The 16,830-nt window shown below is 43.3% G+C and overlaps 1 protein-coding gene across 1 annotated transcript in view; it reads left to right on the top strand.

Moving 5' to 3' along the window:
* ift88 (intraflagellar transport 88 homolog) overlaps positions 1-16,830 on the top strand; it is a 137,989-nt gene that overhangs the window by 59,021 nt on the left and 62,138 nt on the right. Inside the window, exons 15-16 of the mRNA XM_041199430.1 lie at positions 3,816-3,915; positions 16,566-16,652. Coding sequence (XP_041055364.1) covers positions 3,816-3,915; positions 16,566-16,652 — 187 coding nt within the window. The remainder of the gene's footprint in view (positions 1-3,815; positions 3,916-16,565; positions 16,653-16,830) is intronic.

Genomic DNA, 16,830 nt, shown 5'->3' with positions numbered 1-16,830 from the left:
TTGCTCCAGCTGGACACTGAGGTAAGTGGGGGGCATCTCCCAGGCTGGCAGGCCGGGGCAAGGGAGTTGGAAGGGTGGGCGGCAGTGAAAAGACCAATGGATTAGGGATGGGGGAAGACCTTGGGAGAGAGGGGTTGGGAGGGCCTCCATGGGCCCCTGAGGAGGAACCCCCATTCCTGCCATCAGCCCAAGCTGTGAAAACTGCTGGGCTTCATAGTGGCGCTAGGCCTGGAAAAAGTTGCTGCGTAGCAGTAAGAGGCCTTAACTGGCATTAACAGTCTCCATAGGATTGCGCCCAATTTTAGACCCCGACCCACCTGCCAGCTCTCCTCTGGGGGCAGGGTTGCATAAGATTAAGCCCAATTATATCTGTATTTACTTTCAAATACAAGATATTGATTATATCATTATAAAAGTTGCAGTGTTCTCCATCAAAGAAGGCATGTGGGTAATCTGCTGTTCATTATCTGTTAATGTTGTCCTTGAACCTGCCAGCAAGAAACCTGTGAATATAGTCTCGGTCTAATATTCTTTCCTTAAACTTGGGTCAGGATCAGAGTTCACTTTTTGGTGATTTGTGCTTTTGAACCACTTGATGCAATGTTCTATTACACCAGTGCATTGTGCCCAAAATAAATTCAGTTGTGGCAAATTCCATTTATATTGCACCTGTAACTACGAGCATTCCAAGGCACTTTACAGAAGGTGTGTCTGAAACACATGCCAAGCCACAAAGGAAATACTGGGAGTGGGGACCAAAAGCCTGGTAAAGCAGTAGGCTTTGAGGAGGTTTTTAAAGGATAGAGAGATGGAGACCAAGGGAGTTTATGGAGCAAAATTCTAGAACTTAGAACAAAAGCAAAATACCACAGATGCTGGAAATCTGAAATAAACACACAAAACGCTGCAAATACTTAGGTTAAGCAGCATCTGTTCAGAAATTAGAATTCAGGTGACTGAAGGCTTTGCTATCATTGGTGGGGACAGAGGGGAAGGTACCCATGAAGCTGGAGTCAGGGTAGCAAAGGCTTTAGGGGAGCATATATGGTTGGAGGACAATGCATAGTTGGGGTGAGATGAGACTATAGAGGAATTTGAAATTGAGGACATTTTAACCTTGAGACATTTTGGGATGAGGAGCCTATGTGAGTCTGTAAGGTGGATGAACAGCCTCATAGACCAGCAATTGCAGGCTGTCTGTGGCATACTCCAATGATGTTGTAAATAATTTTGCTCCTGCATTAGCTCCTGTCCAGTAGCATACAGAACCCTTGACTTTATAGTTGACTTGGTATGGCTCACAAAAAGGCTAGTTCTGTTGTCTTTCTCTCCTGTCACCTACACTTTTTTTTTAATTCAGTGCACCTTCCTTTGGTTTTTTTGGAATACTAGCATCTATGCTGGTTCTAAGGGAGGAAGTGCTTGATGCAACCTGGTGTAATGTGTCAGATTCTATGGTGTAATTTGCAGCTGCTTCATCTAAGGAAGAATCTTTAAGAAGAGAAAAGAAAAAAAGATACATAGTACATCCCAAAGGCATTATTGTCAAAGAGAAGTAAGATTATAAAACATATGGTGCCACATGCAGCTGCTTGAGGATTAATAAAGTGACTATGGGAAGGACACTAGAAAATAGAAGATGTTTGCAAAGTGGTGTCAGCATTTCAGTCTTTTCCACAGCCTCTCAGCCAACATAACCTCTTTTTTTTTTACTTTGGACCTTTTTGCGCGTTAACTTAAAATGGCTGACTTGTGCATAGCATGCACAGGAGCTTTTGGATTGTCACATGACTATGCAGCTTGAGGGAAGATGCTTTTGGCCAAAAAGCATGCATTAGCTGTTTTAACATGGTAGGCCTATCACACATCCTAGTCCTCTGTCTATAGTTGTTCATAATTTTGACCTGGAAGCAGAACAGATTTAGAAAGATTAAAGCAACCATCTGAGCACCCACACAGCATCTGATAATCCCCATCGAAGAGCCAGAACTTTGTAACCTAGTTAACATATAGGGCAGAATCTTCCCAGTCCAGAAAGGTGGGCTTGAAGGCAGAACTAGGAGGAAACCGATATGGTCCTTTGCCGCAGGCGGATCATCACTGCCAGAGGTTACCTACCAGTGGCAGATATCCAATATGAATAATTAACTATGCATTTTTGGGCTGACTGGGGACATGCCGGGACCTTCCCTGTGGCAGACAGAGCCCCACACTGAGGTCCAAGCCCAGTGTATGGCTGAAGATGGCTTGCCAGCGGCTGGTTTAAAAGGGAACAAGTTTCCACCCAGAGTTTCTTTTGGCAATACTCTTCGTGAACAGCACTTTCAAATGTTACGTGCAAAATATTACTGTGGATGTCAGTAGTTGTGCCCAGAACCTTTGGTTGAATAAAAATGTTTGGGGAAGGGTATTTTGTCTTTGCTCTGCACCCTCAAGGAGATAGCACAAAAAAACATTCATATCATACCTTCTGTAAGCATGAGCATAAAATTAGGTGTATTTATAGTGCACTGCTTCTGACATGAGCAAACATTTTATTTATTTCTCCTAGCTTTCATGGATTTAGGATACTGGAGCACTAACTTCTTCGCTTTCACCTATTGGTTGGTCCCCTGGTTAAAAATTGTGGCTTATGGTTCCAAAGAATGCAATTCTCCTTTGCTACGACTCCTGCTGAAGGTGCTCCAATATGTCAGTGCTAAATGCTGAAATTGTTTTCATGGCCATCATTGTACATGTTTTGCAAGAAATATTTGCTTCCAGCCAGTTTCTGCAATTCTTAACTCACCATTAGGAGCAAGCAACTGTCCTTTAGTTACTGCTGACTTGTCTCGTTTTTTGCATTTTTGAGCCTACTAACATGGAGGACTCCTTGAAATCCTTTACTGTGTATAGGGATCCACTCCATTGCCAGCATAATTGCAAAATGCCAGAGGTTGAGCACAACCTTGATTTTGCTGGAATCTCAGAATCAGGGTTATTGCGTGTACTTGCACTTTTATTCCAGTTTCAATCATTCATTAAATCAAAGCAATGCAATATTTGTAATCTGATAACTTGGCATCACAGTGGGTTAGGAAATTGATATCTAATCTTATGATCATGGGTTCTAATGAAGACTAGATTGTTGCTCTTTGGTATAAAAGTCTAAGGAGATATATTGGGCCAACTAGCTTTGTAATGGCTTTTCGCAGCTTATCTTAACCATATTTGATCATTAGTCTTTGGAATTCTCTTCCTTAAAGGATTCTTTAGAGAACAGTGGAGGCTGGGTCATTGAATATATTTAAGGCTGAGTTAGACAGATTTTTAATTGACAATAGAGTCAAAGGTTATGGGGGGCAGGCAAGAAAGTGGAGTTACGGCCATGTCAGATTAGCCATGATCTTATTGACTGGTGGAGCAAAATCAAAGGGCTGAATAACCTACTGCTCCTATTCCTTATGTTTGGCCTACTTATCCAGAAGCTGTGAGAAATGGAAACTTGACGTGGCGTAGTTTGTAGTTTCATGAGAAACTTACTGTATATCTAACGCATGATTGCTCAACTTAATGTCGAATTCAAAAAATGGAAATATATTACATGCTCTATCACTGATAGCTTATACTAATCAAGTTAAGACTATCCTAGGTCTGCTCTTCCTTCCCCCAAAGTAGCTTTGTAACATGACATGTATAGTTTTAACTTGATTAGTATAAGCTATCCTAGGTCTGCTCGTCCTTCCCCCAAAATAGCTTTGTAACATGACATGTAGTGTGAAAAGAGTCTTTGCTTTTAAGGAATGATTCATATTTGAATTTGTTAATTGCTACAGGTGTGTAGAAATGGTGAAGGCTTCCCAATATGTTGAACTGGCTAATGACCTGGAAATTAACAAAGCCATTACTTACCTACGACAGAGGGATTTTAACCAGGTAACACAGGATGACACCATTGTTATTTCTGCTGAATATTTGTAAACTTGTAACTTCAACACACATCCAATAACATATCCAAACAGAAAAAAAACTGTTGGAAAATTACCTTCTAAGAATCTAGTTACACTTCTGTTTTGCAATTAAAAAATATACACGCAAGAACAATGTAATCATGAAACAAAGTGCAGTAAGTATCCAACAGGGTGATCTGCATTTAAGAGAGAAAGTTGAGTTAGCATTGCTGGTCAGCTTCTTTAGTAGACCACCCTTTGGAAGCTCATTTTCTCTCAGCCCCCACAGTATGCAAAGAGTTGGTATGTTGTAACTGAGCATTTTAACTTGTGTTTTCTTCTGGAAAATGTAAATCTCCATTTCAAATTATCCATCTATGGTTCAGTTTATTAATGATGGCCTTATGCTTTTGGCAATTCTTTTCAAAAGCTTACGAAAGATTTCCTGGCATTTTCATTAGCTTATGACTGCTGCAGAGGCATTGAGTTCCACTTTCCGAGTACATTTGTTATTTTGGGATTAAGTTCGTTGATTGTAAGCTAAATTCAGAAGTTCTTCTGATTTAGTCTCCATTATTGGCCTATTGCCAACTGTTATATGCCAGCAAGTCACCCATTCAGAAAAAAGTACAAGGGTATGGCAAAAAAAAGACTGAAGAAACATAAAAAATGACCTTGGTATAATCCTATGTACGCAAGGAAGTTAACTAAATGAGGAAAAGTTAGATTACCAACTGTAGCTGTGGAATGGAATTTAGTGTCACCAATGGGGTCCTGCCCACCGGTGGGAGAACTGGTGGGAACTCAGCGTTGCATTTCTGACACTATTTGAGTGCAATCAGGACTTACCTGGATAACACCGGACTTCCCACTGAATTAAGGCCCCATTAGAGTGGAAATCTCACCTTGAGAGCTGTCAACCAATCAGAAGCTAGCAGCTCTCGTGTACTGGCAGTGCCACCAGGAGCGGTGGCCACTCCCAGCAAGGTACAGAGACCTTCACCAGGGATAGCTCTTTGATTCCTGGAGAAAGGTAACTGGTACGGGATAGGGATTGTGGGCAGGGATCACCGACAAAGTGGGGGGGGGGGGGGAGTCAAAACAAGGCCCCCCCTCCATATTTTTCCTGATGCTGAGTCCCTTGATCAGCACTGAGGTCTTGTGAATGAGGGAGCCCCCCGCCCCTGGCGAGGACACTGGGGTTTGCTTGGCGGCTTTCTGTAGGCATGGGATACCTGTGCGAATCCAGTTAAACCCCTGGGCCACCATTAAATCCTGGTTAGCTCAGGAATATTTGGTCTCAAGTGACGCATTAACAAGCCTAATTGCCTTCCTGCCACCAGGGAGCAGGTTTCCTGTGTCAGACCCTTCCCATCTTTCACTCAATGTGGGACAGTTTTCCCACTGCCAGGAGTTGGACACGTGGCCTCCCGTCCGATTCTTCCGACCCCCCTGCCATCATGTCCACTCCAGCAGGCTCCATTAAATTCTGCCCATGGTTTTTCTCACTTTCCTATGAAAAAGGTTCTATCTCCATATACAAATCTCTCCTTAACCTTGTTTTACCATGCGTGAAGTTGCTTTTTCATGTATTATAGTGAGCTCTTTTTATAACCGATACAGTTTGTTTGGACAATCAATTAAGATGGGTGAACCAAATGCATGTACAAGGTTTGTTGGTTTGTCAGCACAAAACTATAAGTTTTTCTAAAACTATTAGTCACGGAGCTCGGACACCAGTACGACCCAAGGCAAACATGTCTGCAGAAAGTGTCTGTTGCTTGTGGAACTTTGGCTCAGAGTCATTGAACTGGAGGCTAAGCAGCAGACAGTGTAATGCATCAGGGAGGAGGAAAGCTATGACTGCGAGGTTGAGAGGGAAGAATTAGAACAGCCTCAGCCTTTGCAATTGTCCAACAGGTTAGATGTCCTTGCGGCTTGTATGGACGAAAGTAGGGTCTGCAGGGTGGTTGAGCGAACTGATCATAGCACTGTGGTACAGGAAGCTATTCAAGTGAGTGGAGTTTGTAAGAATGCAGTGGTAGGAGGGGACAGTATATTCAGGGGGATAGACACAGTTCTCTGCAGCTAAGAGCAAGATCCAGAAGGCTGGGTTGCCTGCTTAGTGCCAAGGTTTAGGACATCTGCTCTGTGCCGGAGAGGAACTTGCTTTGGGAGAGGCAGGATCCACTTGTCGTGTCCATGTAGTACCAATGACATAGGTAGGAAGAGGAAAGAGGTTTTGCATCAGGAGTATGAGCAGTTAGGGGCTAAATTAAAACGCAATATGTCAAAGATAATAATCTCTGGACTATTAACCTGAGCCACGAGCAAATTTATCCCTCCATCTATTTGTATTTCCACATGTACAAATTAAATTGCAAGAAGACTGCAAGTTCTTGCTAGAAAATGTTCAATATAGGATTCCTATCTAGAATTTCTTCTTCACACAAAGACTGATTAATGTACGAAACAGACTTCAGGGAAGAGTGATGAAGACAAAAGTCCTGGAATCCTTTAAGAAACAATTGGATGCTGCAAGAGTATTTTATGATGTTTATCTAATACCTTTTCTCATCTACAACCATCTTGCAAAATGGTTGAAAATGAAAAGACTAAATGGATGGCAATCAAGGAGAAATCTTTAGCAATGAAAAGGAGAAAGAAGAGAGAAATTATGGAGAGAGGGTGGGAAGTGGGTGGCAATGAAGTGGAGGGATAGATGGTAATAAAGGGAAAGAGAGAGGAGGCCAAATAAAGAGCCGTGTTTTCGTTGGGGAAAAGTTCAGAGAAGCCTTTCTGAGTAGCACTTTGAGGTGGTGAAAAGAGGCAAGTTGAGCATGACCAAAAGAATGGAGAAAGACTACTAACTTTGTTGGTGAGGCTAGTACAAACTGGGGATGTTATAAAAGAAGAGAGTATCTCCATGAAAGGGTAGGGAGTTGGACAGAACATAGAGAACTGAGTCCAAAGGGGGTAGAGTGCCTTGGTGAGCAAGAGTATTTGGGGTATGGGGGAATGTGTGTATTGTTAAAAGTGGGAGAGTTACTGTTACAGTAACTATAAGGTCATTTGTTCCTTTTTTTATTGGTTTAAAAATCTAGCAATTTTTGAAGTATTGCTATGATCCTGGACCAGATCCCCAAATTTATGTTATTATCTGCCAAGGGAACAGTAACTTTTTATTTAAAGTAGACAAAGTTTGAGTTTCAAGACACTTACTAAGAGAATAAAGCCACAAGGTTCCATGGTTTTTGAACAAATAAAATAAACTTTATTATACAAGGTCAGATAGATTAAACAATTTGCAATATCTATCTTTTACTCTAACATTCAGGGTTAAGATGAGGTACATATGAATCAACAGGCCAACTGTGGTTGAACACACTATACTGCACAATAAATGGCAGATGCAACCAAGACAGATCCCACAAATTTCTCAGCAACCCGCCTAGATGTCAGCGTTCACTGAGTTACATAATCTTGTTAAAATTTTGTCTCCCTTATAAGGAATTGCAAGTCTTCACTCTTCCCTTTCAAAGATCTAGCCTTGGAATTCTCTCCAAAAGTTGCTTTGACTTTTTTGCCTCAGCCACTGCTCACCTTGAAGGGTTTCAATCTCATCTTCCAAGACTCCCTTTCCCCTGGATTTCCAAGTTTGCACACTAGCACCAGCTTAATCTCACTGGACAGAATGCTACTGCTTCAAAGGGTTACCTTTGCATTAACGGTCCGCAGCACATAATCACAAACATCTGCTGTCTTCTCAGATCTCCTGAGCCTTCACAATTTGAAGCCTGCCAACTGCAGAACTTTTACTACTTGAAGGTCCTTTGCTCCACACCCCAGTGGTTCCTACCGGTGGTCTTCTCCTCCTGATGACCCCTTCCCCAGTTCTTTCTTCCTCTTTCAGGGCCCTCTCCCTGACTCCTCCCCCTGTCTCCTCACCCTGTCCCTGTCCGGGATTCATTTCCGGAATAATACCTGACTGCTAGGTCCCGTGATCAGGGTCCTCGTGCCGTTTTGTTTCTCACGCAGATTCACTGGGCCCTTGTCCTCAGCCAGAAGAACTCCAAACGCTGAACTGTACTTGCACAGCCCGCTCACGATCTGCGCATGTGCGGAAACTCCTGGGGCATGCTGGGACCTGTAGTTCCCAACCTCCGTCCAACGACACTGCAAGTTTGGGTCACTTAACAGTATCAATGTAGATAAAAAAAATAATCAGAATACACCACCAATTTTATGCTTTCAACATTTAAATTTGGCCTTTGACTTTTGTGTATATATTTTGTTGCTCCTTTAATTCATTGAAGAAATAACCTGTATATGTACCACAAAGCCCATAATAAACACTTACTTCACATGTCAGGACTACTCTTGAGCTGTCAGACTTTTGAACTGTGTCAGCTTTATATAGGTTGTTGCTAGTTTTCTGGGTCAGCCTTTTTGATCTCATACTTCAGCTGCTGAAGTGTCCCTTTTGTCCACTATCCTGAAGTGTCTCTTTCGTCTAATTGCTTAGGTTCAATGAAAAGGTTCCAAATTTAGATTCTGTTCACAATGACTTTTGTGGTCAAGTGTCAATTAAAATGGACCATTGAAAATGAGTTTTTGCAAGCCATTGCTATATATGTTGCAGATCATTTGTTTATTTTAAAATTGTGGTGACAGTATGATTATAGAAAAGAGCTTTATTGTATATGCCACATCTCTTATTAAAACACAGAAGGATACAGCCATGGAACTAAGTCTAACAGAAAGTCATTAAAGGCGGAATCATCCCAGATTTGCACTAAGTGCAGCAGTGCGATGGCAGGTTTTCACGCCCTATCATTCCAAACCTGCCACATTATTTACGCACTCCCGGGATACATATCGTTTCACCCACCCTGTCTGCTGCCATATTTAAAATCCAGCCGCAAGCATACATCTCAGTGCTTCAGACCACCACTGCTGCAAAGAAGACATGGTCTTGAAATTGAAGAAAACTGCAACCCCCAGGTTCAGCAGTGCGTCCCTTGAGCCCCTTTTGGATGCCATGGAGGCCCGCCGGGATGTCCTCTATCCCCATACTGGCTGCAGGATGGGCAGCAACAGCACTAACAACACTTGGGAAGCAGTAGCAGCAGTGGTCAATGCCAACACCCTTCAAAAGAGAACAGCCACCCAGTGCCGCAAGAGGATGAATGATCTCCTCCCTTCTGCCAAGATAAGTCACTCTTCTCATCAGTGAGGGTCCAGCAGTACAACATCCACCAGGCAACCATGCTGTGAGTGATGGGTCCTGTTTCACAGGCCACTGCCATGCACTAATTATATCCCCCTGCTTTTGTAGGCACATCTGCCAAACGGCCAATGGAGTCCATGACCCAGGGCCTCCAGTCAAGCCCTGAAGAAACCACTGAAGAGGAATCTGGTGGCACCCTCCCTGATGTCCCATTACAACACTCACCCGCACCCTCTACCAGTGCAGAGACACATCCAATACCTTGGTGGCACCCAGCTTTAGAATAGCCCCGGGATCACAATCTGGTGTGCGCATTGCACTGTCCCATCCACTGTGGATGGAGACAGGGACTTCCCAGGTTTCTGGCACTCTAAGGACTGCTGGAGGCCACAACTTTGCTGAGTCCGATTCAAATAACAAGCCTCTGGACTCGGTTATGTCTTGGTTGCTGGAGCTGCGGAGGCAGACTCGGGAACATCAGGAAGGGATGTCAGATTGCAAACACGATGGAGGAGTCCATCTGCCTTCATTCTGAGGTGATAGTGCAATAGCATGCTGGCGCTGAGGTCAACACTGGTAGGATGGTAGCCACCTTGGAGACCTTGGTCCAGGACTTTGCTCCCACACTGCTGTGCAGGCTCTACTCCATCGCTGATGGCATAGTTGGCCTCCAAAAGTGAGAGGGGTGCCAGGCAGCTCAATCTCACTCCAGCTACCCCTGCTCCTCAAGCAGTCAGCCTGGGGCACCCATAGAGAGGAGGATCAGCACACTCTGGAGCCCATCCAGATGATGCCAAGTGTGTCCAAGCTATCTGACTCCTCTCTTCCTGTGACCTCAGCAGCTCCATCTCCACAGGCCGAGGAGTGTGCCACTGCCACCCAGCAGGACACTGAAAGCAGGCCGGGGCCCTCCAAGTCTTGGGCCTCCAGAGGATGCCCTCCAAGGTGATCACAGACAAGGTGTCGCAGTCAGCAGGCTGCCTCCACTTCTGCTGTGGATATGTGGGGAGCACCAAGACATAACGGCAGGCTTAGGAAAGTTTGGAGAATTAGTTGCACAGCCTGAGCATCACTTGTATATACTGTTCACTATTGTCAATAAACTCCCAAGAATGTCTCCCTGCCTATGGCTCCTTGTTCTGATGAGCAGTGTTCTTATCACTCAGATGTGAAATCTTTCTGCACAACCTAAAGTCAGGTGTCTCAGTCCAGGGTCTCTTCCCTATGCTCTGTGCAGCCTTCAGACCAAAGTGATGGTCCAGCCTCACACTCCCTGGACACATTACTGATTCTGCGTCTTGATGGTGCTTGTCATTGCTGCCGGAATGTAGTGGGCAGGCACTACAGAGTTCTCTCATTCTCACGGTGTGCTCTCAGAACCTTTAAGGAAGGGCTGGCCCCCATCTCTTCAGCATCTGTAACCACTGATGCTGTGCTCCTGAAGGGCTCAGGTGCTGAAGGCAGAGGATCAGATGCTTCTAAAGTTTCATGGCTGCGTCTCTATGATATGACCCTGATCACCAAGCGCAAGTGATCTGCCCTTGGCCAGAGAGGAGTCAGACATCCTCAGAGGCTATGTGAAGATTTATGCAGTGTGCTCACTGCATGTTGTTGTCATCATCCTCCTGCAATCGAGTAACTATTAGGGTCTCTATGACAGGAGCATTTTCACAGAGGGTTTTGGTGCTGCCATAAGCCAGACTGGATGCATTGTAAGGGTCCATTGGGTCACCTCTTTACGTGGCCAGCTTTAGCAAGGAGTTTGTATAACATGTGCAGTCGTCCAACTGTTCTGCAGTCCACTAAAATGCTGATGAATTTGCAGTCTGTGCTGGTGGTGGGGGAAAACTCTGGAGCACTTGGTGGCTCTTTGATTCCTCTGCGTTGCTTGAGTAGGCAGATAAGCTAGGAGCCTGATCCCAATCATATCAATGTGGCTGCGCCTAAACTGTCTAAGTTTTCAGAGGAATGCTCACTTTATACAGGTTTCCCTGTCATCATCCCCCACAAATCTAGCAGCTATGAGGGCCTCTCGAGCAAGCCTGCCTTGTCAAGTCAGTGCAAGGGCCTCATCCCCTTCATCGTCACTTCCAAGGACCTCCTCACCCTCATCTCCGTTGTCAGCATCCTCATCAGAGGAGACATGCAGCTCCTCCATCTCCTCCTCAGCCCGCTCGTGCCCCCGTTGCAGCGCCAGGTTGTAAAAGGCACAGCAGATGACGACAATGCAAGACACCCTCTGCGGACTGTATTGCAGGGCTCCACTAGACCGGTCCAGGCACTGGAACCTCATCCTCAGCATTCCGATCGTCTGCTCCACCAAGTTGTGAGCTGCATCATGAGCCTCACTATACTGTCGCTCTGCTGCAATCTGAGGCCGCTGCACAGGTGTCATCAACTATGGCCTCTGTGGGTAGCCCTTGTCCCCAAGGAGCCACTCCTCCAGTTTCTGTGGACCCTGGAAGACTTTAGCAATCTTTGACTGTCTGAGGATATAGCCATCATGCACACTCTCTGGAAACTGCGCACATCTGCAGGATGTGTTTCTGCTGGTTGCACACCAGCGTTGCACACCAGCTCCACATTCAGCGAATGGAATCCCTTGTGGTTGATGTAGTATGTCGCATGTTGCGACAGAGATCTGAGGGCCACGTGACTACAGTTGATTGCACCTTGAACCTGTGGGAAACCCGAGTTCTGGGTGAATCCAATCACTCTTGCATCCTGGCTGTTCTGGTTCTGGGCAAAATGCATATAGCTGTGTGCCCCTGCAAAGATGGCATCTGTGACCTCATTGATGCATTTGTGGGTGGAGGTTTGTGAGATTCCACAGGTCACCTGTGGAGCCCTGAAAGGAGCCACTAGCATAGAAATTGAGTGCTGCAGTCACTTTCATGGCCACTGGCAATGGATTCCATGTCCCCGTGGCACCAAATCCTGCAGTAGCTGGAAGATGTGACCAACCAGTTCCCTAGATGTGCATAGTCTTCGGCGACACTGGTTCTCGGTCATCTTCAGAAATGAAAGCAGCGTCTATAGACCCTGTGTGGCGCTAGGCACCAGTCTGCATTGGCTCGCTGTGGCTCTTGGGTGACATGTGAGGAAGCCCCAGCTGCCTTTTCTTCCTGAGGTTGCTGCTCCTGTCTCCCTTCAACCAGGAGCCTCAGTCGTTCTCTCCTCTGTCGTCTTTGCACTCTGTAGCCATCAGGCATACAAATAGTTCACCAGGCTCTGTGATCCTGACGTATTCCTCCTGCAGGATGAAAGAGAGAAATACTTGGTTAGCATGGATGTACTAAGAACCTGTCCTGGTTAAGTGTGACAGTCCCCTAATGCTTCCTGGAGAGTGCTGGCCACCACTTGGGTTGCCAGAGATTAGTGCGCTGTATGGCTGCCCTTATTAGCTTGAACCATGGGGGAAGAGTGGTCCAAACTGGGATACTGGCATTGCATGGGGCTGTGAAAGCCTCCAGAAGTGACTGCTCCATGGCCAGCTTTAGCAAGGAGTTTGTATAACATGTGCAGTTGTCCAACTGTTCTGCAGTCCACTAAAATGCTGATGAATTTGCAGTCAGTGCTGGGGTTGGGGGAAAACTCTGGAGCACTTGGTGGCTCTTTGATGCCTCTGTGTTGCTTGAGTGGGCAGATAAGCTAGGAGCCCGATTCCAATCATATCAATGTGGCTGCGCCTAAACTGTCTCAGTTTTCAGAGGAATGGTCACTTTATACAGGTTTCCCTAATGCGTGGCTGCTTCCCTCACCCACCCTACCCCCCACCCTGAATGCTTGTGCGCTATATTCAATGGCCGGGCTGCCCTTGCCCCTCCCCCTCACCATGAGTCACCTCAATGGCAGCACTGACCTTGCCCCCCTTGCCAACAGTCACCTCAAAGCAGAGCTGTCCTTAATCCCTCCCGTCACTGGTCACCTCAATGGCAGGGCTGCCCTTAACACCCCCTGCCACGAGTCGCTTCGACAATTCCAGCGGGCTGGCCTGATAATGATATGCTGATGTATTACAATGAGGTTCCTGATGTCCAATGGTGAGAAATGCGGCCCGCTGTCAGAGGGCCGAGTGGATGATTGCAAACTGGTTTCCTGCCTTTGTAAAACCAATTGCACCGTATTGTCTGTTCACGCCACCGATCACGCCCAATGCCAGTGGGCACCGAAAATTCCACCCTAAGAATTTTAGTGGAGTTTATGTTATATCACGAATTAAATTATAGGAGAAGCATAGGTAGAGGTGACCATAGTGCAGCTTCCAGTAGCACAACTAAAATTTCACAGTTAGGGTTATTTAACTGCTTTTGTATCTCTGAATGCTAGGTTAACAATACAAATTCAGAAATACATAGCGTTGGATTTTCATCTTAGCGCCCGGGTATATATATATAATTGGTATTGTAGATCAGCTGCTTATTAAATAAACTGTTGATTTTCATTGACATTTATTTCAATGGAATTATGTCATTGGATCTTTTATGGCCACTTGAATAGACAAATGGCTTAAAGTATTTTCGGAAAGACTGCAGTACAAAGAATGAAGTGTCACCTTGGACATGTGCTCATGTCCTGCAGTAGGATTTGAACCACCCACTCAAGGATCCACTTGCAACCACCTGATCAAACCAGCTGTCTTTTTATAATGCCTTTCTGTTTGAGCGTACAACCTTTTTACAATATTTTTTCATGTGTGTGACAATTTTTGTTCTTGGGTGATGTTACAAGTTAGTCCTGGGAAATGGGACACTTAACTGTGTACACCCAGAAGTATACTTTCATCCACCATCTGGGCAGTAATCTGGTGGGCAGATTGCCTATGCTTTTCATAACATGTCTGAATTTCATTACATTCATTTTAGTAGAACGAAAATTAAGCAAGCTTCATAAATAATGTGTGATTTTTTTTTTACCAACTCCATAGTGGAGACAAAAATCTAATATGCAGTGTTAGCATCAAGCAATCTTAAGTTGAATGCAACAAAATGAGTCACTTAGCAGTACAGAACTTGAGTGTTGCTGAAAAAAAGAAAACTACATATATTAATACACAGGGCCATGTTTTTTGCAGACAGAAAGAACATGTACACGCATTGTGCCTGTTTCAGCTGAACAAAATAAGTGACAGCCATATGCTGGTTCATTCCTCAAGGCAATGCCTTAACCAATCAGAGTCAAGCTGCCTGGTTTATATTTCAAACATGCTTGGCAGTTAACTATCAGTCATCATCAATTGGTGCATTCTCCATGGTAACACCTTTATCAATCAGAGTCCATTTACCAACAATCAACACTCTTTTCTCATATAATACAAATTGTTGTTCCCTTTACATTTGGTATTCTTGCAAATTGTCCTGATGAGTGCATGATGAAAAGCTTTGAAAAAGAAGCTTGTTTTCAGCAATACAGCAAAATTAGTTGCACAGTAAAGTCTTTTCTACTTTTCTCCAACAATGTGCCTGAATTCCAGCACTTGAGTTGGCAAGTGGCTTCACTGAGTAAGAGTGTCAATTAAGTACTAATATTGCCAAATTAGGAGCTGTACAATGTTGTTGACTTATGTTTACTCAAAGCTAAGTTAAGACAGTTAATCTCATTTCATGTAATAGCAGCCAGCAGGCAGAGACTTCATAGCATCAGTATAGTCTGGATTTGAATCCAATTCCCAGAAGTGAAAGCCTTGTGCATGACTCCATTTCCTAGTATATTCTATGTTTCAGGACATACCCATACACTATTTCACTCTTGTTAATTTTTAGATTATTGTACAAAACTCTAGCATCATAGGTGATAAGAACTTAGCAATGTAAAAATAGTATTTACGATAACCTTGGATTAATTTTAAACTCTATTAATAATGTTGGTAAGTCCTATACGTGTGCACATTTCTGTTTACATGCTTTCTGTTTTCCATCTGGTAGCAGCTACTTGCATGTGCTTTCTTTAAAAAAGCTTTATTTCTATTATTTCTATCATTAGTCTTTTCTTTTTTTTTTGCCACCACTTCAATCTTGATCTGTATTTCTGTTTCACCTCACAGTATGACAAGGTGGGTATAAATACCATTTGACTGTGATTTTACACTTTGAGGGTTATTTTGGAAAGGTATGGCAGTCTGTATCTTTCTTCATAGTGTCAATAATTTATTGACACCCATAGGGATTCAAATTGGAAATTCAGAAGCATTTATAACATTGTCAACTAGACCAGTAAATAGAATGACTTGAGTTGATGATACTAAAAAAAACATTTTGACATTATTCCAATTTAAAGAACATTTAAATCTTGTTCAATTGCCATGGCACTTTTCTGTTATGGCTGTTGGACCAGTCTTTATTTAAATATGTTTAGTATGGTTGGCATGCTCCAGTTGACGGAAGACTACATAACTTAGTCTCTTCTCATTTCAGCTGGGTACAATAAGTATAACATCTTAGAAAAGTGGATGTGACATTAATTTCATATCAGGCAAAATTATTTCTTATAAAAACAAAATAATGCAGAATTCTGAAATAAAAATAGAAAATGCTGGAAAAACTCAACAGGTCTGGCAGCATCTGTGGAGAGAGGAACATAGTTAACATTTTGAGTCCCTATGATTCTTTTTCAGAGTGGTTTCTGATGTGTTTTGTCCTATGTTTTTTTCCCAAGTAAGGTAAGAAGATGTTGGCAGAAACAGCATGTCAATTGTATTTGCGCAGTTAATAAAATGCAAGCAGACCTGTGAACTGTATTTTATATCTCTCTCATGGTGCTGACCATTACTTGAATCATCATTCATAAGCCATCAGGTTATCCAACTCAGGATGTAAATTATATCCTAAGGACCTATGCGCCCACCCAGATAGACACCATAAAATGAAGAAGTCATACGGACTGAAAATGTTTCTCTTTCCACAGATGCTGCCAGACCTGCTGAGTTTTTCCAGCATTTTCTACACTATGTAGCATGCTATCTACTGTTTTAGTAAGTAGGTAACATTCAAAAAGTATTTGGAGACTTCCTATTTTTATAGATTGGTTGGGGTAGCAAGCAGAATGTGGAATACAACTAAAAGTAGCAGAGTGAAACTGGTATTCATGGGCTGAGAATATTCTTTCAAGATCTGTAAACTGAACAGTTCTATGTGTGCTGTTATGTTTCAGAATATAGATAATATAGTTTTAAATTTATGTAATCTAGCACATGTGTGCTTTCATCCCCATTCTAATGCAGTTGTATATTTAATTATATTTGTTTAAGCACTAAGATTGTTATTTCATATAGACAGAATTCTGGGTTTGCTCTTTGATCAGAAATAAAATTAATGTTTTTAGTTATCAGACCATTTCTTATCATTTTAGCTTTGAGTAGTTTTTATGGAAGATAAGTGACAATTTATTAATTTACTTTTGATTTGTAGGCTGTGGAGACCCTAAAAACGTTTGAGAAGAAGGATAGCAGGGTTAAGAGTGCAGCTGCGACAAATCTCTCTTTCCTTTACTTTTTGGTAGGTGTTGAAGAATATTGGAATAGGTCATAATTATGGCATTTCTTATTTGCAGACACAAAACACAAACGTGTTAGATTTGAAATGTTTTTTCTATAGTTCATATATTGAAGCATTTATGCATACTTCTTGCAATTCCACATTTGGAATTCAGCATTTACCAGCCAATGTATTATAG

Source organism: Carcharodon carcharias, chromosome 11 (assembly GCF_017639515.1).
Source record: "Carcharodon carcharias isolate sCarCar2 chromosome 11, sCarCar2.pri, whole genome shotgun sequence".
Classification (NCBI taxonomy): Eukaryota; Metazoa; Chordata; class Chondrichthyes; order Lamniformes; family Lamnidae; genus Carcharodon; species Carcharodon carcharias.
The sequence above is the reverse complement of the archived record's forward strand: the minus strand, read 5'-3'. Positions and strand labels throughout refer to the sequence as shown.